The following is a 27,998-nucleotide window of genomic DNA, read 5'->3' as shown; positions in this document are numbered from 1 at the left end:
GATAATGTGGAGGGACGTGCCCACATGGAACCCATGCCCCCTCTCCTCCAGAGACATACCCAAGCTACACAGAATGCCAGAATTGCTTGCCCAAGTTTCCATTGGCCCATGTGTAGCATTTCCACAACCTGAGTGGTCAAAGAGAGTGCCAAAGGTAACCTGGCTCTACTCACACTTTGGACTGGGGTTGGGTTGGGGAGATGTGGCGAGACGTCCTCTTGGGGAGAGATAGTCAATGGATGCAGCTGGAGGTACAGACAGTGCAGAACACCAGCTGGACGGAGCAAGACTCTGGGCAAGTGGTAAAGGAGGTTCTTCCTTTTTCTCATGTGGCCTGTTATTAGTCCAGGGATTCTAAATCCATCCTTACCCTCCAGGACATCATCCTGTAAATGTTGTTAAAGTACAAGAGAATACAATGTCTTTTAGAGATGATTTTTCTCTTTTAAAACTTAATAGATAGCTTGAAAACATTTAGACTGAGGTGCATGGCAAGCCTGCTAGAACCTTTGCAGGTTCCAGTGCACAAAGTGAAAATGGAGTCCTCAAAGCTACCAATGCCTGAGGTTCATTGCTAACATGTTTATGGGGACTTTTGTTTGGTAGGCTTGAGGACAAAGAGGACTGAGTTCAACTTTCATTCCATGGCAAATTTGATAAGTCCTACAGGCAGTCCTCGCCCCAAGAAGTTGCAGCGGCAAATCCTATGCCCTCAGGGAAAGGGTGATCCGATCTAGAACTGCCTCTTCAAATCCCAGTTTCTTGGCACAAGACGGCCTTGACTTTACAAACAGGATCAGGAAGAGGAATTTTTTTTAAAAAAAACAGTTTACAAAAATTCGTGGCCACAAGCTTGAGCTCTCGTGGGTTTTCCCCTTCCAGTGAAGACATGACATTTCTGTGGTGTTCCTCAACTGGTCATGGCTGCCAAGGGATGGTCAGAGGGAAATTTCAAATTATCCTGGAGGAAGGAAAACAAAATCGTCTTCAGGCACTTGATGAGATTCAGTCGGCATCTAGAATTTAGTTCCAAAAATGTAAGAAGGAAATCCCATGTCTTTGGAAACCTTTCCATGAATCGTTGTACGAAAACCAAGCCATCATTGGAAATTAGAAAATATTCTGGGCCGAACCAAGATGAAAGCACTGCTTATACCCGCACAGCCAAACCAGTCCTTGGAAGGCAGTAAACCGCTTTAAATGAGAATCTTAGGAACTCCTTAATGAGCTAAGTCTCCAAGACCAAAGGCAGAAAAGGAAAGAGATGGAGAAAAGCAGGTAGAAGCAGAAATTCAAGACAAAAGCAGGAGTTTGGAAGGTAGAAATGAATACTCAGAAGAGAATATGAGTGAAGTATTACTGGTTTTCTTGTGACTTGTGCACTTTTGAGTTGTCAGAGGGCTGGCAGAAATGTAGACTTCTGGGGAGTCCACTGCTGGCAGGGAGAAATGAAAACGATCTGCCAGGTACTGGGTTATGGGTCAAAAGGAGGATGAAGGAGGTATTAGGAAGGGCAGGATATAGGAGGCTTAGAGGACAGAGCTGAAAGACCTAGCAACAGCACCCAAAGCAAAAGCTTGCAAAGGAGACTTGACTCAGGCAACAGGATAAAGTGACGACATGCAAATTTAACTATCCAAACACCTCTTTTGTCAGTGCAAGTCCACCTGCATGACTCCTATCCAAAAATATGAGAAATTCATCCAGGGCCCTAGTTGATGACCCAAAACCTTCAACTTTCAACCTCATGCTGTTACTCAGAGGGTCTGAGAAGGGACCTTCCTTTCCTAGGTTTGGTAAATCCAATTCTAATCTGGGGAGGAAACAAGCAACAGAAGTAGAATGCCAAGAAAAAGGCCAGGATCACAAGAGATGTAATGGAAAAACAAATTTGGCTAGTGGCATTAGATCTCTCAAGGTGTTTTTTGTACCAAAGGAATGACTCAGTCTTGTCATCATGATGGCAATAGTATACATCTGCTTTGCAAGTTGTTCGAAGCACTTGGATGGATATGTAATAGATCCTTAGTATAAAAAGATTAATGAACCCGTGTGCAGCTGGCCCATGCGCAGTGCTGATGCGCGCAAGGAGTGCCGTGCCATGCAGGGGTGTCCCCCTCGTAGGGGAGCCCCACGCGCAAGGAGTGTGCCCCGCAAGGAGAGCTGCCCAGCACAAAAGAAAGTGCAGCTGCCCAGGAATGGAGCGGCACACACGGAGAGCTGACACAACAAGATGACGCAACAAAAAGAAACACAGATTCCCATGCTGCTGACAACAATGGAAGTGGACAAAGATGACACAGCAAATAGACACAGAGAACAGACAACCGGGGTAGGGAAGGAGGGGAGAAAAAAATAAATCTTAAAAAGAAAAAGATTCATGAAGATGAAGCTTGCTGCCAATGTTTAGTTGTTAAGGATGCTAAATTGAGTTTTAGCCTCTGTGACTCTGAGATGCCTGTGACACATAGGGTTTGATGCATTCGTTCTACAAGGAGTAGGGTGCCTAAAGAAGTGTGGATGCTACTGGCCATTTAATGCAATGGACATAGAGAGTTCTTTCTCAGCTTTTGTCTAGGGAGATGAAAGTGATGAAGGGAACTTGGAGAGTTCCCCCAACATGTTGGAACTAGACAGATTCTGACCTTCTGAAAGACAGGACTTGAAGATATGCAAGAATGCGGATCTTGTTGAGAAGCTGGGCTAGGGAGGCCAAGTGCGAAACTTTCAGATGTCAGGGAGGAACTCGGCTATCATTTTGAACTTGCACAGCTTTGGCTCTATCTGGCCACTGCTAAACACTGAAGACAAACACCATCTCTGGCCATTTCACCTAAAATGACCTTGCTCATTAAACAGGTTCACTTGTATTGCCACATCTCTTTTAAAGTGTAAGAGCACATCAACTCATGAGGCCTACATGGGAAGTTTACGTGGTACGGGCACCTCTGAGTTAAGAACACTAGGGCTCAATGCCTCCGTGTTTTCACTCTCAGCTTCACACACCACAATGGACCTCAGGACACCAAGATCAGATCCAAGCCCAGCCTCTCCCGAAGACTGGGTCACCGTCCTGTTTCAATCCACCAATAAAACAATACCCCTTACTACTTCTTACCCATGCCTGTCAGAATCACAGACCCGAAGAGTATCAGGAATGAAAGACAAAGAAAGACAAAGAGAGATTGGGATCAGGGAATCTGAGAGCATTGAACCCTCAAGCTCATCAGACAACTTTATTGTTTACAAGGAGCTCTTTATATACCCCAGTGTACGTGCCTACAAGCAGGACCACAGTAGCCTACGTGCCATTAAGCATAAACATAAGCATTACCCATAGTCTAAGGAATTAAAAAAAACAACTTATCTCAAGGTACAAAGTCTAAGTGTTCTATTCACTACAAAAGGTATGTGCTCATCTTTTCTTTCAGCCTTCAACAGCTTCATCCCATTTGCCGGGATCTCTTAATTACCACATTCCTTAAGTTGCAAGTGTAGCCATAGAGACAGCACGTCTCTCCTTGAGAGGCCACTGTGCCTCAGTTTCCAACACATGCCTAGTCTGCTGGCCCTGGCCCTCAGACCATCCATGCTGTCACGAAAGCAGCATCTTGTTATCCTCTCTGGGTAAATGCTCACCCCTACTAGACTTGCTCTGTCTGACTGACTTAAGTCCGAAACTTGAATTGCACCTTGACGTGTTAGTGCCCTAGCAGAGACTAATGTCTTAGGGAATGTGGCTGCTGGAATGAGCCACACCTCAGGCGGCGGGGGTTGAATTTGTTGGAAGAGCAGCCTGAGCCCTAAGAGCAAATGCAGAGTTCTCACCGTTCCACCTGCTGGAGGACCCGGGAACAGCCCCTGCGCAGGTCACCTTTGCTCTCTTTTCACCCCCTGTGGTCTGAGAGACTAGGGAAAGGGCACTTGCTCTTTACCCTTTACAACTCCTGAAATTTCTTTTATTTGCCTTTTTAAAAATGTCCTGCTTCACAGGAAATGGAGTGGGAATTTGCACAAGGATGTAAGGGCGGTTTTCCAACAGTGTGGGGAGGTCTTTAGAAAGGCCTCACAGGCAAAGCCAAAAGGGAAGAGAGAGTTTGCTGTTGGCGGAAAGCCTTGCGTGTGTTTCTCTCCTTGAATCTCCTGTGGAGGTGAAGGGAAGCCACGTTTGGGGAGGGCTGTGCCTCTTCCTCCCACAGTTTCTTCTCTTGTGCCCTGGTCGCCGCGCTTCCCTCGCACCCGAAGTGCAAGGACGGCCGCTCCGAGCAAGGCGCCCGCGGCCGCGCAGTGGGGACGGGCTCACGGCGCCCCGCGTCGCGCGCTCGGGCTCGAACCAGGGACGTGGTGGCGCCTCCGCCCAGTTCCCTTCCCCGCACAGAGCGCCCCGCGGAAGGCCAGGCGGACTCGACGCCGCGCTAGAGCCGCCCCTCAGGGACACGCACTTCCCCTCCCTCCCCTTGAGGTGGCTCCCGCCCGCCTCCCCGGCACTAGAGAGGAGTTTCCTCAGTTTCCCCTCCCGTCGGGACCGTCAGGACGAGGGGCAGTTCTCCCTTCTCCCCACGGGCGGGAGGACGGCGGCGCCGCGGGGAGCAGCAGCTCGCAGGGAGCCGCCGTGGCGCCGCGCGGGGCGGGAAGCTGCCGGGGCGGGTGAAGGCCTGCGGGCTCCTGCCCCGCCCCGAGGAGCCGCGAGAGGGCGCGCGACACGCCCGGCCCGCAGCCCTGAGGCGCCGCTTCCTGCTTCTGCGGGACAGCCCCCCGCAGCCCGCGGCGGGCCTGAGGCGAGGCGGGCGCCTGAGCTGAGCGAGCGCGGGCCGCGGGGCAGTCCCCGTCCCCGCCTTCTCAGGACCGTCCTCCGCTCGGGCGCCGAGACCCGCCCTGGAAGGACGCACTGGCGGCGGCGACGCTTCTCCAGCAGAGACCCCCCAGCGCCCCTCGGCCCGCAGAGGCGCAGGCCCTCAGGCTGGCGCGGCTCCTGCAGGAGCAGGAGGGGCCGTCCTTCCCCAGCAGCCCTGGGCGCCGGACGCTCGTCCCCGTCCCTCGCGCCGCCCTCCTCACGCTGGGATCTTCCTTTGCTCCCACGAGGTCCCCGCGCGGCCAGGGCGGGAGGCGGAAGCGACGCCCCGAGGCCGGGAGAGGCGGGCGGGGCTCGTCAGGGGCGCCGGGGTCCTGCCTGCGCTCCCTCCTCACGCGGCAGGGGCGGCTGTCGAGGGCCGCAGCGTGTCCCCAAGTTCCCCGCGCGGCGTCGCAGCCCGCGGCGGCCTCAGCCCGCGCCCTGCGCTCCTTCCCGGGGTCCCGCAGACACACGCATGCGGCCCTTAATGCAGGACCACGCAGCCACCAGCCACCAGCCAGGCCGCGTCCTCGTGCGTCCCCTGGAGACGGGTGCTCTGCTCAGCCCGCTGGCTGGGGAACGGCTGCTTCCACGTTCTGAAGAGAAGCCTGCGAGGTGAGACGGGGGTGCGCTGGGGGAGGCCCCCGAGGGCCCCCCGCGTGGAGGGTAGTGGGGCGGTGGCCTGACCGTGGACCCTCTCCTTCCCCGAACATTCTTCACCAGGCTCTGCCCAGCAACTAAGGGTACGCGTGGCAAATGTCTAGTTTTTCCACCAAATTGGGGTGATTAGATATACTTTTCTGCACTCGTTCTCATTCTCCTCTCTTTCTTAAAATCAAAATAAATAAATGTGGGTAATTTTGATATTGCCTTCAGGTCGCGAGGCTCTTTTAATTGTGTTTGTGTGTGTGTATACATACACATATACACACATATATATGTATTAATGTAACAGTCATTTCATGTTAATTTCACATGTATAATCCAGGGTATTAATCACATTTGCAATATTTTTGGCTACAATTACATAGATATACATAAATGCAACACAGACTTTCCACTTTAATCAATATCAGGTGTCCAATTGAGGGGCACTAATTATGTTCACTTTTTTTTTTTGCTACAATCACAAGTCATTAGTAAATACTTTTCCTCACCTTCAACAGAAAGTCTGTACCAATTGAGTACAAGTTTAAACCTTTTAGTGCATTTGCTCTCAAGTGTTATTTTATTCTTTGATGTTATTTTGAATGGAATTAAATTTTTTCAAGTCGATTTTATTGTTATGTAATAATAAAGATGAATTCATCCAAAGAGTACAAACAAAGGAATTTGGTATTTTCCCATATTTGTGCATTCATCACCCCAGTCATTCCCAGAGCACCCCCATTATTCCAACTGTACCATTTTTGTAAAGGAAATACTGGAAATAATACAAATGTCCATCAGCCTTAAAGAAAAGAATTAAGGATTTTCTCTCTGTTCACTAAGATGGCGTGCTTAATTCAATGTTTTCTTTGCTGACAAAAGCAAGTGCGGAACAATGTGTATACGAGGTGACCTTCCTTGCTGTGCCCCAGCATGTCTGGTTCTCCATCTCCTGGGCCCAGGATATTTCGTACTTATGGGTTCCCTTTGAACTGTCAGGTCTGTGTGACATGATTTAGTCAATGAAATGGGAGCAGAAGTGATACGTGTCACATCTGGGAGGAAGCGTCTAGGGACCAGAGAGTGATTTAAAATGTACCCTGCCCATGCCATTCCCAGCATGGCCCTCCAGATGATAGAGCCTCTGTTTGCCTGGCACCCTGGGTGAGGAAGATGTGAAACAAAGTCTCTGGCCAACCCAGGATGGACATGCAGTGCCAGTGAGACACAAGCCACTAAGTTGTTTCCATTGTTTATTATTGTGAGATATCATTACAGATATAGGCTACTATACCACCTTTTGCATGTTAAAAAAGGTAGGAAAAAGTAAATACATCGTTGTATTTTCTTGTATATAAGTATATACAGGAAACTAATAACAATGGTTACCCGAGAAAGGTGGAGTTGAGTAGCAACTACCTGGATGGGCGACAAGAGTTGGCAGGATACTCTCTTTATTGTATATCTTTTTGTATGTTTTATTTGAGAACCATGTGAATGTATTACATTTCAAAAACTTTAATTAAATAATAGTAGCATAATGACTTTATTTAGAATTATGGAAGTGAATATCAATGGAAAGAGCTAACATAGTGAAAGTAGCTGTATCCAGGGAGTGGAATTTAGCGAGAGGGATTGCTGTTTTCCACCTAGTACTATACCATTTTTTGAAACTACTTGCCTGCGTTACTTTGATTTAAAAATATTGAAGAAAACTCCGAACTTGGACTAGGACCGATGTTTCTGCGGCCACAACGTAGAGTGGTAAGCACCATAGGATCACAGGGCCACAAAGCTCGTGACAACGACTCTTCTTGCTTTCCTACTTTTGTGGTGAATAGATCAAAACTATTCGGCTGCTTTGCTGTTGGGCAGCTACAGGTCTCCATCCTTCTCTTTCATCTCCTCTCTGTCCCTCCCTCCCCACTGCTCCCCTCCTCGGGAGCCGGCCTCGCCTCTGCACAGCCTGCTGCCAGGGCTGCTGCCCGGCCCCGCCTCCCCTCGCTCCCCCACTCGCTCGCACTTGGCCGTGGGGGCCCCGCCGCCTCCTCCGCCCCCGCCCACCGCCCCTGCGGGCTCCGCTGGCGGGATCGAGCGGCGCAGGCGGTTGGCTGGAAGAGCAAAGCCGGGGAAGCGCCGCGCAGGCGCCCACGGGACGCGCAGCTCCCTACGGCCCCCGCGGGCTCGGGGAGGGGCTGGGGGGCGCGGGCACCGGCCCCCCCGGGGGGCTCTGGCTTCTGAGGAGTGGAGGGGCCGGCGGCTGTCGCCGCGTCGGAGCCACCCAGCGCCCGGGTGTCCCACGTGTGGCCCCAACCCGTCCAATTCCCGAAGCCTTGGCGCCTGCGCGTTTGTTCTGCGGAGACAAGCGGCACCGCCTGGTGGTTAGTGAATGCTCGGGAGCCATTGCGAGGAGGAAGCCGGCGTGTAGACGTCTCTGTGGCGCAATCGGTGAGCGCGTTCGGCTGTTAACCGAAAGGTTGGTGGTTCGAGCCCACCCAGGGACGGCGGCTGCCAGCTTGTTTTAAAATGTGAGGCGTTTGCTCTCCATTCCGCAAGGCATATCCCCTACACGCCTACAGGCCCATTCCCTCTCCTCTGTGTCTAACCCTCAGCAGGAGGGCGTGTAAGCAAGGCATCTCCCCTTGCTGTCACGGGAGCCATTGACGACAAACTTGGTGTCTTCTTGGGAACCTTCCATTCTTACTAACTGTGCATTGTTTTTTGCTGTTGTTTTTTGTTTGTTTTACCAAGGAACCGCCACTTTCCTAGTCTGATTGCATTATTAATTCTTTTATTTTCTTCCTCTTTCTTTTTTTCAGCAGACAGTATGAAGTCATTTCTTCTGGGTTCAATTGGGAGATGTTTCCTTTTGTTTTCTTCACAGTAACATGCACTTAAGAGTGGGAGAACTAAATATATATATATATATTTAATTTCCCAGGACCTCATACATGGGAAGCAGGCGCTCAACCACTTGAGCTACATGCATTCCCTATTTTTTTTTTTAGAGAAGTTGTGAGCTTACAAAACAGTTATGCAGAATTTCCTTACATCACCCCTCCAGCAACACCTTGCATTGTTGTGGAACATTTGTTACCAATTACGAAAAACCTTAAAACACTACTACTCCTTTCCAGTGGCAGGTGCTTACCCCTGAGCGTAAGGGCAGCTCTGGGTTCCCGTTTAGGGCTTGTCTTGCTCAGGGGCCTGCTCGAGGGGCCTGCTCAAGGTGAACTAAAACACATCTGTTAGTTTTTCAGTTAGACCTCTGGCTCCTGCCACTTTCCTTTGTTCTCTTTGGGCAAATCTCAAGTCTAATATTTGAATCAGGCCTTCATGTTTCTACCAGTTCCATAGCCAAGGCTGAAGTTCTCATGGTGTTTGGCTGTTTTAAAATGGTGACCATTCACCCCAAGTCAGTCCGCGGTTACACGCTTGCATTGGACAGAAGACCAGGCCGTGAGACCAAATACTAACTGCTTGCATCACAGGATCACCTCCTAGTTCAGCACCCATGTCCAGACCACACGTGTTGTGCTCTAGGTTTTCCTTTTCTTTTTTTTTTTTTTTCTTTTCTCTTCCTTCCTTTTTCCTTTCCTCCTTTCTTTGGTATGTCTTATGATCATTTGTTTTACTATAGAGAGGATGATATCCTCTGCAAGCCACAGTTATGCTTCTTCCCTTTTAGATACCTACCCTTGTATTTCCTTGCCTTTTACTTTTTTGCTGACCTAGAGGCATCAAGAGAGGAATTTTACCCAGAATTAAGGAAAGCATTAAAGACAGAGAAGCACCCTTAAATTTAATTACCCACTTTATTCCCTTAGAATCAGTTGGCTCTTTAAACAGAAACGTTTCCCACATAGAAAAGAGGCAGAAACAGTTCCCATGTGTGAAAGATCTTCATGTATCCCTTTTGTGAAGGGTTTCTCTGGACATGAAGGAAAAAAGAAAAAAAGAAAAAAGAAAACACCAATAGTATCCTTGGACTACACTGGAATCCTGAAAATACATGCTCAATTCCTCTCCGACAATTGCATCTGCACCACACATCACCATGTCTGGCTGCTTTCACACAGCCTGGAGCCAGGACTAAGGCCAGGTCAAGACAAGCCTAAGGACAATTGTCACACTGAGGTCACTACCTGACAGCACCTATCCGGAGAATTCTAGAAAGCTCTTAGGGAATTTTCCCTCACCTGGATCAATTTTCCAACTGCGTCCTTTGCTCTCCCACCACAGGAGAGTTTCACTAACTTCCTCTTGGGTAAGGATACTTGGCAAACAGAGCCAGGCAGGAGCAGGGAGGGCAGCTGCACTTCCCAGAAGAATCTCTCCCTGCGTGGGTAGCTCTTCGGCTCAGGTGAGCAAGGTACGTGCCTGCCCACCAAGCAGCCAGGAATCAGTGCTGGGGGAACAACAAACTAATCCTGTCCATAGCATATCAGGGCTGACCTGGCCAGTGGGCTTTGAGGGGAATCTGAATAAAGCTCTGCCTGAAGGTTCTCTACAGACTGAAGAAAATGGTGTTAATCTGCCATTCATCTGGCCTTATGGCAATAAGGTACAGCCTGGTATGCAATATGACTCAGAGTCGTCAAATCACGTTTGGCTCTTAGTGCTTAGTAGAATGCAAGTAGTAATTGATCTCCTCCCCTACTCCTTGTAAAAAACATCCCACACAACCCCAGTGCATGTTATACCACATTTTCTTTATCCATCATCTGTTAATGGACAACTGAATTGTGAATAATGCTGCAGTAGTACTGGCATATCTTCCTGAGTCTCTGCTTTCTGCTCTTTGGGTACATACCTAAGAGTGGAATAGTTGAGTCACATGATAATCTCATGACTCATTTCTTCAAGAACCACAAACCTCTTTCCCACAGCAGTGGCACCATCTTACATTTCCACAAACAATGCATGAAGTTTCTGTTGTCTCCCGTCCTCACCAATACTTGTTACTTTCTGTTTTTCTGGTATAGCCATCTTTGTGGTGTGACATGGTTTCTCACTGTTGAGCATCTTTTCATGTGTTTGCTAGTTATTTGTCTTCTATGGAAGAGAAAAGTAGCAGCTCTGAATCATTAAGAGACAAAGGTTCTGAATTGAAGAAAAGCTTTGATGCTGTGGTGTTTGATGTTCTTGAGGTTACACCGGGAGAATATGCGGGTCAGATGACACTAATGGATGTTCCAGCACTTAAAGTCATCCAACCAGACTCCCAAGAAATCATCAAGACTCCTTCAAGTCTGGCAGCATCAACAAGACCTTGTCATCTGACAGAAAAATGTTTTCTAATTTATTATGAACTATATAAGATATACAGAAAGGCATAGGGAGCCACTGACTTGTACACTTAAAAGTGGTTATAATGGCAAATTTTATGTTACATACATGTTGCCTAAAAAGAAAAAAGACAAAGAATACTAAGGTAAAATGCCTGTACTTAGCCAGTGCTGCCGAAGCTCCCACATTTGCCTCTCTTCACTCCTCCCGCCAAGGTATCCACTGTCTAATATCAATTTATATTATTACTATGCATTTGCTTAAGTTTTTCTCCATGAACAATATGTGCTATTGCAGGTTTTACATTTTTATATAAATGGTATTCTATTGTTTTTGTCTTAAGCTTGCTTTTTATTTTCAACTTTGATGACCAACATATATGCATATATATTATGATGTATGCACTCTCGTGCATTAATTTCTCTAGCTATTTGTTATTTTGGTTTATGATTTATTTACATGCTCTCTTGCTGCTGGACATTACAGTGAATGAGTAGTTTAAACAAAGCTGCTATTAAATTTAAAAAAATCTTATTGTGATAACATATATACAACATATGAGTTCACATTTTTGCCACTTTCAAATATATGAAAATTCTTATTTATGTTTCCTTCACTATAAGAAATTTTATAAGCATAGAATTACTGGGCTGTAGAGCACAAACATTTTAAAATTTATTAAATATGTCATGTTTTCCAAAATAGTTTTATAGATATTGTTTATTTATTATGCCCAAATTCTTGCAATGGATAAATTTAGTAAAAGATTATTTAAGCCATGAAAAAAATGAAACAAATCAATTTATAATGATAATAATATCGATGGCTTCCTCAGAGCATTACTCTGTGATCAGCCTAGTTATTAGCTGCTTTACCATGTAAAAACACACTCAGTCCACATAACAGCCCTGTCAGTCAGTGTTGCTCATTACACCACTTGCTGCAGGTAAGAACACTGAAGGACTGACAGCCTGAGCTCACCCTCCCAAAGGCCCCGCCTCTACAATGGTGAGAGCAGGGCTCAGGCCCAGGCGCTTTTCCTCCTGAGCCCCTGCCTCAGCCATCACGCTCAGGGGTAACAGAAGAACCCACACAGATTTTCATTCTTCCTTCTGGTTTAACCGCAGAGATTGCTAAGAGAAAACGGAGATTAAAAATAAGATCTTCCGTAGGAAAGTGGATCTGGCTGAAGCGGTTGAGTGGCCTCCTCCACATGGGAGGTCCCGGGCTGGGTTCCCAGTGCCTCTGAGAAAACAAACAATAAGCCAGAGCCAGCACTCAACCACTGAGCCACATCAGCTTTCCACACATGAGAGCCCAGTTTCAATCTCCTGTATCTAAAAAAATGCCTACCAAATGCTCAGAAGCAATAATGAAATAAAGAAGAGGGGAAGGAGGAAACAAATAGTCAGTATTCCCCAGACACACTCCAGGGTTCACTTCTCTGAAAGAGAAGTGTTTGTGGACCTTGATTCTTCTTACTGGTCTGAACAAGGGAGCTCCCTGGAGGGGCTCACAGGGAAGGTCGGCAGGACCTTTAGTGGTCAAGGCATGGAGGGGACTGCTGCGCAGGAGGGAGTGCTCCTGGAGTAACGAGAGGAGAGTAGCCAGTAAAAAGAACCCTGTCAGGCTTTTCAAGTTCATGGATTATCATAGCACTTTTGTATTTGACCATCTTCATGGTAAAGATTACCTTAAATGGCTCAATATTTTCTTTACATTGATTATAGAGAAAATCTACTTCAAAATTAATTTTATATCAGTGCAAGTGAAATGCCCATTTGAATTTTTGTATAAAAGATGATATAATTGTAAAAATAAAGACAAAGGAAACAAGTCAGTATTATTATAGTAAAAAACTTTTAAGTCTTTCAAACAAAATGATAATCTAACAAACTGGCACAAAGTGCACTAGGCAATTTAGTGCTCTGAGAGGCTTTAAAATTCAAATTCTGACTAACCTTACAGAGCTAGTATGTGAAACACCCAAGGTCAAGCCCAGGTCTATTGGGTGCCACACACCCAAAATTAATGTTTTGTTTTAAAATTTAAAGTAGATGTTTAGGAACAGTGAATGAGAATAATGTAATGGGCTTATACACTTGGAGAGGGAGATGAGAGAAGATTTCCTCAAGTCTCTGGTTAGGGCAAGTTGGGGTCTGTGATGGTTATGTACTGTGTCAACTCAGCCACATAATGGTGCCCGGTTTGGTCAAACAAGCACTGGGCTAACTGTAATACAAGGGCATTTACGCTCTTTAGTCACCATTGACTTTACTGCAGTGGTAAATCATAGATAGCTGGTTACAATTACATCAATCAGGGAGATTGCCACCAGCAATGAGTGACGCTTTACCCAATCAGTTGAATGCCTTGAAAGGGAGAGTGATTCCAGCATTGAGTGAGAATTTCCCAGCTCATATTTTGAGAGCCAACATCTCCCCAAACTGGTCAAGAATCTCCACTGGGGTTTCATCAGATATCCCAGTTGCAGCCTGTCTATGGAACCTGGACTTGTGCACGGTTACATGAGAGACTCTTATAAAATCACATACTATTGACAGATATCTCTTGTTGATTCTGTTTCTGACTAATACAGGGTCTTTGCCAGGAAACAGAGATGGGAAGCAATAACAGAGCTCATGAGCTTCCACAGCATTCCTTGAGGCCTGTGCAGTGCCAGCCTTTACAGCGACAATGCTAGGCTGGAGTGATCCATGTAAGAAACGATGGTTATGCACAGTTTACCACTACTCCACAATCGCCAGGGAAATAGAAATTTATTGGCAAGAGAAAATACTTAGTTCCTCCTCTCAGCCACAGGTCAAGAACCCCCTGGACATCAGTACAGGCCTAGGGGTTGCTAGTACTGGAGATGAAGTAAATGATCGTGGGTGAGTCTAATGCTTTGCAAGACTTTGCAACCTTGAAATAAAAAATATTATGTGCCACTGACTGCACTAATGAGTAAGCTAGATCTGCATTTTCCAACACAGTGGCCACTAGACATGTGGCTACTGAGCACTTGAAGTGTGACTAATATGATGAAGAAATGAATTTTTAAATTCATTGAAGGTTTTTTTTTTGGCTTTTTTAAAAAAAATTATTTATTTATTATTTTTTAAAAAATTACATTAAAAAAAATATGAGGTCCCATTTGTCACTGTTGTGGGCCCTGGGAGAGCAGCGGCAATCCTCATTGAAGTTTAATTGTTTTTAATTTAAATAGTCAAATGTAGTTTGAAGATACAGTATAGAAGAACACCAATTAGAGAATAACCATTATACAAAAATTTGTCTGCCTTATTTTCATATAGCAATAAACAGATTGAATAAGAACCCACATTTAATAACAATTCTGAGTGACTTTCTCCACCTGAATGCCAGTTCCGCCCCAAGGTAGCCATCTCCCCTGCTGTTTCTCCTTCCTCATCATATCTTCTCATCTTCACCAAGGGCTTGGGGGTCTTGACCAGTCATGTTGTCTTAGATGGGGCCTCAGCTGTGCTGGCTTCTCTCTCTTCCTCCCAAGTTTGACTGATCTCACTGTAATGCTCTTCTTGTCCAAATGGGAAGTGCTGTACATTGCAGGAGTTTCCCTGTTTTTGAAGGCGCCTGGGATAAGTGAGTGGAAGTACAGGCTCTGGTGATGGTATAGCTCACAATGGGCTATACAATATTTGTGTGAATTAGATAATATGTTTAAGACAATTATGTCAGAATTTTTGCTTGATCCCCAAGCCAAGAAGTGCTGTTTACTGAGTTGTGCAAAGTTGATTTCTCTGTTGTATAGACAAGACTGCAGAATAAGAATGGAAGCCAGAAAAAACAATGGCCTTGAGGACTTCATCAGGAGCCAAATGGCAGCACCCAGAGACTCTCTGGGGCCTCAGGGGCTTCAACGATGTGTGCCACTTCCCTTCCTGACAGGGAAAGGGCACCCTGGTACAAGCAGAACACAACTGGTCCCCACACCCCTCAGGGGTAAGGTCCAAGGGCCAAAATACAGAACCAAAGAATTTAGACACAGAAAGTACTAGATTGGGCTTATAGACCATACACTGATTGGGTACAGGTTTTATTAAAAGATGAAGATGGGTTCGTCTTCCAATGATTCCAGGGTTACATTTTGCAGGGAGTGTCTCCACCCCAGAATATATTTTAAAGCTTTCTATGATTTGCATATAGAGGTTAATAGGAAAATTTTGTTTAAATAATAGTAAATAAGAGACATCAATGAGATTTCACAAGGTTACTCTGAAAAAAAAGGGAAACACTCCTTAGAATTTTGTCATTAAACAAAGACAAAAATAGGATTTTTAAAAGAAGCAGAGGGAAATGGATGTGACTCAAGCAATTGGCCTCCCATCTACCATACTGGAGGTCCAGGGTTCAATACCCAGGGCCTCCTGGTGAAGGCAAGCTGGCCCATGTGGCAAGCTGGTGTGCATGGGGTACTGCCCCGTGCTGCCCCATCCGAGGATGCTGGCCCCCATGGAGAGCTGGCACAGCAAAATGATGCAACAAAAAGAGATACAGAGGAGAGATAATAAGAGAGGGAGCAGACCAGGGAGCCAAGGTGGTGCAAGAGAATGATTGCCTCTCCCAGTCTGGAAGGTCCCAGGATCAGTTCCGGGGTCTGCCTAAGGAGAAGACAAATAGACATATAGGCGCGTAGAGCGATTGGGCACAGAGAGCAGACAATGGAGGGAGGGGGGATAAATATACAAACAAATAAATCTTTTTAAAAAACCTCTTAAAAATAAAAAGGCAGAAAAGAGGAACAAAAATTCCACACCTGGAAATGGAGAGCTTTGTTTTTCCCTTTTCTTGGAAAATTTAAGAGCTGGAAGTTGTCAAACAGCTAGTTTGGAAGTTTAATCTGGTGCAGTGGGCTAACTTATTAGGAAAACAGCTTTGGCTGTTTATGGATCTCTCAAGAGGTTTTTGGAAGCTTTGCTGTGGTGGCTTTTTTTGTGTAATATCTAATGTGTCCTTTCATTGTCACCTCTATGTTAGTTAAGCCAGGAGTGCACCATTTTCCTCATCAGTATTTCTCAATTCTAACCCCCACTTTTGGATCATAATTGCTCTTTTTTTTAATTGTCATTGTTGTTTTTTTTAAAGATAATAGATCACACAAAACAAAATTACTCTTAAAACAACAAATTTGACCATGAGCACCTGGACTCAGCATTAACAGTTGAGTGTCATCTCGAGATAGTGGTTGTGAGGAACATAGAGGCAACATGATATCAGCTAGCAGAGGAAGGCCAAAAGTATGAGGACAGCAGAATGGCACAATAAATGCAGATATGGGTGTAGGGAGTGGGTGGAGCTCAGCGGTTGAGTGCCTGCTCCCCACGTACTTCATTCCCTGGTACCTCCTTAAAAAAAGATGTCAGGAGCTGATGCGCCTTAGTGGTCGAGTTCTGGCTTCCCACATATGAGGTACGGGCTTCAATCTCCAAACCAGTACCTCAGAAAAAAAAAAAAAAGATATTTCTATCTTAGCCTAGGCCTACCCAGGAGAAAAGATATCGTCATCACTCTAGTAATAACCAAGTGGTTTTAATATTTTTATTGAGGTACAACAAATTTAAAGCACACAAAGTGGATGTAGCTCAGTGGTTGAGTGCCTTCTTCACATGTGTGAGGTTCTGGGTTCGTTCCCCAGTACCTCCTAAATATGCTCATATATAAAACGTGGGACCTCGTATAAGCAAAGCACGTGCTTAACCATTGAGCTACACCTGCCCCCACACACAATTAGTATTCTGAACATCTTTTGTATCTTAGCCTAGGCCTTACAAGGAGAATAGATATCAACATCACTCTAGTAAGAACCAAGTGGCTTTAAATTTTTATGAGGTATAACAAATATAAAGCAATCAAAGTGCACAATTAAAAAAATTTTTTCCTGATATGTACCCCCCTTGAGTAACCACCACTCAGATGAATGTGTAAACATTTCCAGACTCCAGGAAGCTTTGTCATGCCCCTTCCCAGGCTATGGTGACCCCACAGAGCTATCCCTTTTCCCTACTTCTATCAACATAGGTTAGTTTTTCCTGCCCTCAGTTTTCATATATATAAATCACAAAGTATCTACTATTTGCAGGGGGGCAAGTGGCATGGGTCTGACTTCTTTTTCTTAACATTATGTCAATGAGATTCACCCATATATCGTGTAGTTCTTTCTTTCAATGTGTATATTTTTTAAAGAATTATTGCAAAATATTTCTTCTACACGTATATTTGAGTTGTTTCCTGTTTGGGGCTGTTTTGAATAAATATATGCATTCTTACACTTTTCAGGGGACGGAGTCACACATATCTCTAGGGCAGTACATTCCAGTTGAAGTAAAATCCTTGATACATCTGCAGTTTTTAATTTTCTAGTACAGATATTCTAAAAAGTGAAAAGAAAGATGGGAAACTAATTTTTTTAACATTTATTTTATTTTTATTTATCGCCCGCCCCTTGCCACCTGCGCTTGCTGTCTGCTCTCGGTGTCATTCGCTGTGTGTTCTTCTGTGTCTGCTTGTCCTCTCATTTTTAGGAGACACTGAGAACTGAGCCTGGCACCGCCAGTGTGGGAGAGAGGCACACAATAGCGTAAGTCGCCGCGGCTCCCTGGGCTGCTGTCCTCCTCTGCGTCTCCCTTTGCTGCGTCCTCTTCCTGTGCAGCTCTCCAAGGCGCTGGTGGTCGGCTCTCTGTGGTGCGGGCCAGCTTGCCCTCACCAGGAGCCCCAGGCCTCAAGCCCAGCGCCCCCCATATGGTGGACGGGAGCCCAACAGTATGAGCCACATCCGCTTTGTGGGAAAGTAATTTTAACAGTGTATATTATTGAAACTTATGTGTCAAAATATTGTCATCCCAACATGAGACACTAGCAGCATGTCACGTGTTTAATACTGAGCAGTGTACTGAGCAGCACAGCTATCAGGTGTAGAGGAGAGAGCTGAAGGTAGGCTTGCTGGGTCACAGCATGTAGTTATGTGATGCATTACTATTAGTGGACACTATCGACCAATATTCCAAAGTTGTTGAGCCTTTTCAAACTCCAACCAGAAATAACTGAGTGTTTCCAGTGTTCTCCATCCTGACAGCATTTGAGATTGTTTCTTTTTTATTTTTATTTTTTGTTCAGGTTTAATGAGGTATAATTTTCATACAGCAAAATTCCTCAACACTATATCTTACATTCCTTTCAATGATATATCTTTGCAATGCTGGGATTTTGGTGGATGCTATGATAATAACCAAGTACCATGTACAGAAATCAATATGCAACAAAAAATGAGGTGGCAATCTGAGAAGCTGTGAGAAATTGTGCAGTACAAACAACAAGGCATATGTTTTTTTGTTTGTTTGTTGTGGTATGCAGTGAATTGCTTGTTTTGTTTTAGAGGTAGGGAATTCCACTGTTTAAGAGGAACAGGACTAATTCCCTGTTACCTTAGGCAGACCTTATCTATGATCCTACCTGTGAGGCCACAAACCAGAGAAGCTGTAAATTCCTAGATAAAGCAAAAAAAAACCCCTCCCTGTAGAGTCATCCTAAAGTGCAGGTGCATATTCTAAGCACAATAGCTGTCTGTACTAAACTTCTCCTCCACTTAACAGTAACTTCAAAGAAACATTGTTACCATCTTGTAAATACTGACAAGGCTCTGCGCTTTCCTTCTTCTTACCGGATATACCCGACATAACCACTGAAGCTCCAGGGCAGCGCTGACTTTTACTCTGAACGTCCTGCAGCTGAGCAGGAATGGCTTCCAGATTACTAGTTTGCTATAGGGAGTGGCCTTTTCATTTTTGGTCTCAAGTGCCCACTAAACTCTTGCAGAATCTATTCTGTAGGCTCATGGCCAGATACTATGTGAGACATTCCTGGGGATGTTCAGAAGTAATTGGGGAACATTTTACCCGGAACTGGAGGTCCTGTATTAGCATATCTAGGAATGGTCCTTATATAGATGCCAAACACTGTTCTATGCACATCACATTAATTCACTGAATCCCCTCAACATCCCTAAGAAGTAGGTTGTTAATCCCACCTTACTTCCCAAAGAGAAGTCAGGCCACTTGTTGAGTTCACACGTGTAGTAAAGGCAGGTCTGGGATTCAAAGGTAGGTTTGAACCAAACTGAGTTTCTGATTTTGTGAAGAATATTAAATCACCCGGGGAAATGGATGCTTTAAAAAAATTAAAGGAGGAATGAAGATTGGTGATCAAAAGGATTTCAGCCTGATCTGAGTGTTTTATATACAAATATATTAATGTATTATTTAATTATATCAACACGATATAGAGAGGGCACTCTTTTTTTTTTAAAAGATTTATTTATTTCTCTCCTGGGGGTCTGTTCTCTGTGTCTACTTGCTGCATGTTCTTCTTTGTCCGCTTCTGTTGTTGTCAGCGGCATGGGAATCTGTGTTTCTTTTTGTTTGGTCATCTTGTTGTGTCAGCTCTCCATGTGTGAGGCACCATTCCTGGGCAGGCTGCACTTTCTTTCATGCTGGGCGGCTCTCCTTACGGGGCGCACTCCTTGCATGTGGGGCTCCCCTATGCAAGGACTCCCCTGCGTGGCAGGGCACTCCTTGCGAGCATCAGCACTGCGCGTGGGCCAGCTCCACACGGGTCAAGGAGGACCGGGGTTTGAACTGCGGACCTCCCATGTGGTAGACAGATGCCCTAACCACTGGGCCAAGTCCACCGCCAAGAAGGTACTCTTCATTTAATGATTCATAGACTTCCACTTACCACACCATCTAACCAATTTATAATTACTAAAGACCAAAAGAAACCTACCAGTGGTAGTAACAATTATTTCATCTTTTTGAGGAAAAGTGGGGATAAAACAGTTGTGCCGTCATTCTACTTATCCCTAGTTTGGCAAGCTGGCATTTTAAAACAAGGCAGTATAGTCATAAGGTGGCAGGTATTTGAAATTGTGAGAAGATTTAAAAATTCAAAGTTAACTTTTGGATTTATTTGAAAATGTCCTTGGTTCTTGGGTGCTGTGAGCCCAATATATTGTAAGTGCTGGCATTTGTCCTGTCTGATTCACTTACTAGACTATCATGAATTGCAGACACTTGCAGCAGGTTCTTGTCTCCCAGAGTCAATAAGGAGTAGTGGAAAAGTACTGGAGCAAAGCCAACCTTTGTCAACAGCTGTCAGGAGACAGGAAGAGGGGAGAGGAGCAAGTTCCCAAGAACCAGGAGAATAATAGCCACAGCACTAGCCACACTCCCATAAAATGTAGAACTAGATGAGAGCCAGGAAACTTCAGCCTTCCCCAGGAAGAGTGACATACTTGTATTACGGTTCTAGGCCAATCTGTAAGGAGATAAAAACAATCAGAAGAGGAGCAGTGATGGTTAGGCTAATTTGTCAATTCGGCCAGGTGATGGTGCCCAGTTGTTTGGTCAAGCAAGCACTGGGCTAGTTTAAATACAAGGGCACCTCATGGACTGTAATTTCTTGACTGCACAGATGTCTGCTTGCACCTACAATCAACTGAGGAGATGGCTTTCAGCAATGAGTGACGTGTCATCCAAGCAGTTGAAGGCTTTAAAAAGAGAAGTGACTTCAACATTCAGGGAGAGAACTCCCATCTCTACTGCAGATAGGAGGCCTCTCCTGGGGAGGGCAATGAGCACCTCCATGAGAGTCCCCACCTGGCAGCCTGCCCCACAGAATTTGGACTTGTGCAAGCTCAAGGTCATGTGAGAAAATTTTATAAAATCTCACACTATAGGTATCTCTTGTCAGTTTGGTTTCCATAGAGAACACTAATACAAAATTCAAAGATGATTCACTACTTCATTTAATATTAGTAGGAGGTTTTAAAGTTGACTCTACATCTTGAAATCACAAATGAAGCTGCCATGGAGAATGCAGTGGTCATATAGTAGCTGATACCTGAAACATTTACATAGAAATTATAACAATTGTGTCTTATGGCATCTAGAATTATAAGAATTAATCCCATTCAAAAGATATTTTTAGCATGTTTAATGTGCTTAAATGTATAATTTTAAAATTTTATACATTTAAAATCTATTGGGGGGATCAGATGTGGCTCAGGTGGTTGGAAGCCTGCTTCCCACATGGGAGTTCCCACGTTCAGTCCCTGATGCCTCCTAAAAACAAAACAAGCAAACAAATGAAAAACCAACTCAGGGGAGCTGATGTGGCTCAGTGGTTGAGCATCAGCTTCCCACACGAGTTCAGGGTTCACTCCCCTGCCCTGGTACCTAAGAAAAAATCTATTGAAAGTAATGTTAGATTCTTTGAGAAGAACAATCAATTTAGGGAAGGGGGTGTGGCTCAATTGATAGAGCATCCACCTACCACATAGGAGGTCCAGGGTTCAAACCCAGGGCCTCCTGGCCCATGTGGTGAGCTGGCCCATGTGCAGTACTGCCATGCAATGCACAAGAAGTGCAATGCCATGCAAGGATGTCCCCTGCATAGGGGTGACCCATACACAAGGAGAGCCACCCTCATGAAAATAGTTGATGCAGCAAGATGACACAACAAAAAAGAGACACAGATTCCTGTGCCACCTGATGAGAATGGAAGTGAACACAGAAGAATGGACACAAGAGAACAGACAACGAGGGTGGAGAGAAATTAATAAAAAGAAAATCTTAAAAAAAAAAAGAACCAACAGTATATGAAATTTAAGAAGGATTTTCAAGAGACATAAGCCCAAGACTTGCATAAACTAGAATATAATGCTATCATTGTTTCCTACAGTATGAGAAAATCTTATAAAAAACCTATACTTGCTTTTAGAACAAAATTATTAAACTGGTCTAACTTGTCCAAGAAGTCATCCCAATAAGAAATATGGCATGACATAAGCATTTTTTATGACATTATATATCAAATATTAATCTTTAAATTGTTTAGAAGTATTAAAGTTCCCTCCCTTTTATCAACTTGATATTTTCCTTTTCTTATGCAGAGTTTTCAACACCATTAACTTAAACTATACTAAATCTTTTACTTTTTTGTCTTACAGATTCAGTAAGAAAAATTTTCCTTAAAGAAACATTGCATTTAAAGCATAAGTAGCTAAATGTCTCTAGGAATTTGTAATGTCTTATTTAAAATTAATACAAATGATTATTGCTGATCATAAACTAACTGGGGCAGTAATTCCTTAAATTTTTAAAAAGTTTTAGAGACTATATTAGTCAGCCAAAGGGATGCTCATGCAAAATGCCAGAAATTGGTTGGTTTTTATAAAGGGTATTTATTTGGGGTAGGAGCTTACAGATACCAGGCTATAAGCATAAGTTACTTCCCTCACCAAAGTCTGTTTTCACATGTTGGAGCAAGACGGCTGCCGAGGTCTGCAAGGGTTCAGGCTTCCTGGGTTCCTACGTTCCTGGGATTTGCTTTTTTCTGGGTTCAAGGTTCCTTTCCTCATGGGGCTGGCTTCTCTCTCCTCTGTGGGGTTACTTCCCGGGGCTCCTGCTTAAGTCTTCAGCATCAAACTCCAACATCAAAACGCCAACATCAGAAAGCCTCAACTCTGTTCTTTGCCATGCCTTTTATCTGTGAGTCCCCACCCCTAATCATAACTCAATCATGCTCAGGTACAGTTCAGATTACAAACATAATCCAGTATCTATTTTTGGAATTCATAACCATATCAAACTGGTGCAGGGACCTATTTTGATTATTTCTTATAAAGGAAGACAAAATATATCAATCAGTTTCCTGAGAAAATGCACACGTTTATAAGACAGAAAAACACCATCAAATTACCGGACATTTGCAATGAACTAATTGTGCTACATAACGTATTTAAGATGGAAACAGAAGCAATGGTGTCTAATAACAATCCTTTGAAGAGAGGAAAACAAAAGGAAATAATTAAGCACCATTAAGTACTTGGAGGAATTTCACTGTTGAAAGTTTGAGTAACTCTGTGATATTCTTTATATCTGGGAAGACAATCCGTTTTCCAGAGTGTATAAGTCCCTTGCATTAATGTAATTTAATATTATTTTTTAAATTTAATTTAATTTTGTTTCATTAATTTTTAAAAAAATTTCCAAAATTTGTAAACACTCTATATCACAAGCATCAAATCTTCCTTCTCCCCTCCGTCTGTCCTTTTGTAACAAGTAATCTACTTTCCCATATACAACCTTGCTGACATACACAGTTTTTGCTATTATTAACACTTTATACTAATATGATATCTTTATCAAATGAAGAATATTATTATGATTGTACTATTAATTATAATCCATAGTATACATTAGAATATACATTAGAGTTGAATGTTTCTAATGCAGTCCTATATTTTTTATTAATTTCTTATTCTAGTAATATATATACAACCTAGAATTTCCTCTTTGAACCACATTAAAATATATAATTTGGTGAAATTAATAACATTTGTAATGTTGTGCTACAAACACCAAAATCCATTATGAAGTTTCCAGGACCCCAGACAGAAGCTATATACCAATTAAGCATTAGCTCCTCATTCCTTACATTTGCCCTGGCCCCTGGTCACTTGTATTATTTTTTCTCACAATAGAGATGTTGCTTATTTTAATTACTTCATATCAGTGAGGTCATACAACATCTGTCTTTTGTTTTTTTAAATACTCTATTTCTGTGGGGTTGGTAGTAATGTCTGCCTGTCATTTCTAATTTTAGTTCAGCTACGTCTTCTTTCTCTTTTTCCTTGTCAGAATGACAAAACATTTGTCCATTTTATTGATCTTTTCAAAGAACTGGCTTTTGTTCCATTAATTTTCTCTATATTGTAAATTTTCTATTTCATTTATCTCCACTCTAAATTTGTTGCTGCCTCCATTCTGTTTATCCTGGCTTTAGTTTGTTCTTTTTCTACATCCTTCATTCCAAGATTAGTTACCTGATTTGAGATCTTTCTTTTTTCATGTAAGTAGTTAGAGTTACATATTTCTTTCTCTCATCCCATAATTTTCATATGTTGTGTTTTCACTTTCATTTACCGCAACCTATTTCTTAATTTCCCTTGTTATTTCTTCTTCCCCCTTTCTCTCTTCCTCACTTCTCTTTCTCCCCGGGCAGCAGGAAAGCTGCCTGAGATGTCCGGTAGGAGATTCAAGTAGGTCCTTGTTGAACCAACTCAAAGCAGAAGAGTATGGCTCTTTATTTCCAGCATGAGAGCACCTACACCTCACCAGAAACCCCAAATATGCTATTGGAAGCTTGGGTAGCACCTCCTACAGTCCCTCCCCCTTAGGTGTGCTAGCGGAGGTCTGATTGATTTTCTGACTCCACCTTCTCCCAGGCCAAGTTTCCTATCCAGGACATTTAGGTAAATTGGGCTTTCTCAACAGATTTGCCTCTCCTTTCTTCCCAGACTCTCCCCAAGTCAGCTTGTTCAAGGAGAGAGAGAGAAAAACAACAAAAAGACAAAACATGGAGGCCTAGGGTAATCAAGGACCTCAGATGGACCTCAGGGCATGGTGGATTCAAGGATGGGAAGTCCATGATATTGCAGACTCAAGGTGTGTGAGTCTCTGGAGTGTGGGCCACCAGGATTTAGGGGACACAGACCTGGGAACCATGCATCTGGTTAACACGGGGTTTGGGAACACCACAGCACAACAAAGCCTTCAGGGATCACTTCAGCCAGGCCAGCCCTAGGGGAATTGGTCCCACCACAACTTCTGATGCGGTGTCAGAAACCCAGAATTCCACCTCTCACAAGAATCTCTTCTTTTTTTTTTAAAAAGATTTATTTACTTATTTAATTCCCCTCCCCTCCGTTGTCTGTTCTCTGTGTCTATTTGCTGCGTCTTGTTTCTTTGTCCGCTTCTGTTGTCATCAGTGGCATGGGAAGTGTGGGCGGTGCCATTCCTGGGCAGGCTGCACTTTCTTTTGCGCTGGGCTTGCGCGTGGGGCTCCCCTACACGGGGACACCCCTGCGTGGCAGGGCACTCCTTGCACGCATCAGCACTGCGCATGGGCCAGCTCCACATGGGTCAAGGAGGCCTGGGGTTTGAACCGCAGACCTCCCATGTGGTAGACGGACGCCCTAACCACTGGGCCAAGTCCGTTTCCCACAAGAATCTCTTCAGTCACTGACTCACCAAATCAACATCCAGACACCTCCTGCCCTGCAAGCCCACGAAACAGCCCGCTCAGGGTTTGGGAACACTGCAGCACAACAAAGATTTCAGGGATCATTGTGGCTGGGCCGCCAGCCCTAGTGGGAGGGTTCTGCCTACAACTTCTGATCTCCCTGTCAGAAACCCAAAATTCCACCTCTTGCAAGAATCTCCTCCGTCACTGTCTCACCAAATGGACATCCAGACACGTCCCACCCTGCAAGCCCCTGAAACAGCCCGCTCAGGTCTTGGGAACACCCAGCACAACAAAGCTTTCAGGAATCACTGCAGCTGGGCCACCAGGCCCAGGGGGAAGGGTCCCACCCACAACCTTCCACCTCCGTGTAAGAGACCCAAAATTCTACCTCTTGCAGGAATCTCCTGTCACCGTCCCACCAAATTGATGTCCAGACACCTCCTGTCCTGCAAACACCTGAAACAGCCTGATCCAGCAGGACTCCAACCCTCCTCAGCTGTTGCTTTGCAGGAGAGATTATGAGGTGCACTCACTCAGACGCCATCTTGCCCTGCCTCTCTAGTTACTTTTATTTATATAATCTTCATTTCTAGACTCTCTTCCAGGACCCTCTCTCCTGATTTTCTTTTCAGGCTCTAGCACACCCTTTAGTATTTCCTGAAAATCTGGTCTCATTCTTAGAAATTCTCTCAGTTTCTATTTATCTGTGAATATTCTAATCTTGCTCTCATTTTCGAAAGACAGTCTTCCTGGATATAAGATTCTTGGCTGGAAATTTTTCTCTTGTAGTATCTTAAATATATCCTACCACTGTCTTATTGCCTCCATGGTACTGGCGAGAAATCAGCACTTAATCTTATTGGGTATCCCTTATATGTTAGGCATTGTTTTTCTCTTGTTCTCACAATTATCTTTGTCTTTAGCATTTGACATCCTGATGAGTATGTGCTCGCAGTTGGTCTATTCAGATTTTTTCAGTTGGGAGTATGTTGTGCTCCTTGGACATGGATATCCATTTCCTTCAATAGGGTTGGGAAATTTTCTACCATTATTTCTTCAAATATTCCTTCTGACCCTTTTCCCTTCTCTTCTTCTTCTGGGACACACATGACATATATGTTTGCACACAGTTTGCTGTCATTTAGTTCCCTGAGAAGTTGTTCAATTTTTTCCATTCTTTTCTTCATCTCTTTTGTACGTTCACTTTCAGAGCCCATTTCTTCAAGCACACCAGTCCTTTCTTCTGCCTCCTCAACTCTGCTATTACATGATTCCAATGTTTTTTTTAAATTTCCACTCACACCTTGTGGCTTGCTTGCTGTCTGCTCTCTTGTCCATTCACTGAGTGCACTTCTGTATACTTGCTCGTCTTCCTTCTTTGTTGTGTCATCTTGCTGAATTGGCTCTCCATGGCAATTGTAAGTCAGGTGGCACTCCACAGTGCTTGTGGGCCACATGGCGCTTCATCACATCTGTGGGCTGGGCATGGCTCCACAGCAGTTGCGGTCTGGGTGGCCCTCTGCAGTGTGTGGGTGAGCCTGCCTTTATAAGCAGGCTCCAGGACACAAACCCAGGGCCTTCCATATGGTAGATGGGAGTTCATATGATTGAGCCACAGTCACTTCCCCCATGGTTCCAATGTTTTTAAAGTTCCTTTACTGCACCTTTCATTCACATAAGATCTGCTATTTTTCTATGTATGCTTTCAAATTCTTCTTTGTGCTCATCCAGTGTCTCCTTAATCTCTTTAGCCATTTCATTGTATTTATTAAGGAGATTTGTTAGAACTCCTTTATGTCATCTGGAGGCTTATCTATTCCTTAACTGGACCATAGCTTCCTGTTTCTTTGTGTGGATTGTAATTTTTTGTTGGTGTCTTGACATCTGGCTTAGTAGAGTATTTATTCTGGGTGCAGTATTTTTCTCTTTAGTTTAGTGCTTCCTGCCATTTCTGCCTTGCTGGTTGTGTAATAGGGGCCAAGGTTGTAGCTGGTACTATAAGCTGTGGAGGCTCAAGCTGCCCTCATTACCTCAGGGACCAATGAAGCGTCTCCCAACTTTCTCCTTTGCCAGAGGTAGGGACAGAGACACAGCTATGTGGAATAAACCAAGTCATGTAGGTCTAGATTGCAGTTGCCCAGAGAGACTGATGAAGATTCATGCTCCTTTCTACCATGCCTGGGGCAGGGATGGAGCTGCAGGTGTGGGCAGCAATTTGTGCAGTGTGGATCCAAAATGACTACAATTGCCCTGATAGACTTCAGATTTTCTGTCTGTGCCAGCCAAAGTTACCTGTAGTTACCCGGATAGACTGGTGCAGGGTCCACCAGCCTCCCCACTGCCAGAGGTGGGGCTGAAGCCTAGGCTAGAATTGCAGGTCACTCTGGGTGAAAGAAACTGATTGCTACTGTCACTGTGATTTTCAGTCAGCCTGGTTGCCTCTCTGGCTGGGACCCTCATCTTTTGCTGTTAATATCCCCATTTTGAACTAGAATGTCAATAAATGTTATCATATACCTGTCCTGCAAGTATATGTTGGGAGCAGATAAATTGTTTCTTTATTTTCACAGGACCACTCATGGAGAAGAAATGGAATCAGGATCTTTATTAAATGGATTGCCTCAGTAGCCTCATTGACACCTGATGTAAATGATGGAGAAGAGATTTTGGATTTTTGAACCCAATGGTTTTATATGAGATTTTATTGAATTTGAAATGATGCTACATCAGGATGAGACCTAAGGAATCTTAGGAAGGTGTGAACATGTTTTGAATGAGGGAGGAATGTGAAACTCTGAGGCCCAGGGTGACAACGTTGGTGGCAGAACTTCTAAATTGGCCCCCTGAATATGTCCTACTCAGACCCCCAGAATCTTTGTGTATAATGAGATATAAATTCTGTGATTATGTTATTTTCTATGGCACAGTTGACTTCAAGTAGAAGATTATAGGGGTGGGCCTGACTAAACTCATGACTCCTTAAATGCACAGAGATTGGTCTGGCTGGTATGAGGTGAACTGTGTCCTATTAAGTTGTGTTATTCTGAACCACTAATTCAATAGCTCTGTGTAATTTGTTTTGCAAAAATAGAAACCTATACCCTGA

General features: G+C 44.2%; 1 protein-coding gene and 1 non-coding gene across 2 annotated transcripts; both read left to right on the top strand.

Annotated features, from left to right (window-relative positions):
* Window positions 1-200: 200 nt before the first annotated feature.
* On the top strand, window positions 201-27,998 carry LOC139436200 (serine/arginine repetitive matrix protein 3-like). The gene is made up of 3 exons (XM_071207284.1): window positions 201-302; window positions 4,200-5,446; window positions 27,463-27,998. Exons 1-3 carry the CDS (start codon window positions 201-203, stop codon window positions 27,518-27,520), a joined length of 1,407 nt encoding a protein of 468 aa, XP_071063385.1. The 3' UTR covers window positions 27,521-27,998.
* TRNAN-GUU (transfer RNA asparagine (anticodon GUU)) lies at window positions 7,910-7,983 on the top strand. Its single transcript has one exon. It is a non-coding gene; the product is annotated as a tRNA-Asn (tRNA).

This window comes from Dasypus novemcinctus, chromosome 13, assembly GCF_030445035.2.
Source record: "Dasypus novemcinctus isolate mDasNov1 chromosome 13, mDasNov1.1.hap2, whole genome shotgun sequence".
NCBI classification, from domain to species: Eukaryota; Metazoa; Chordata; class Mammalia; order Cingulata; family Dasypodidae; genus Dasypus; species Dasypus novemcinctus.
Note: the sequence above shows the minus strand (reverse complement) of the source record. Positions and strands in the feature narration are given on the sequence as shown.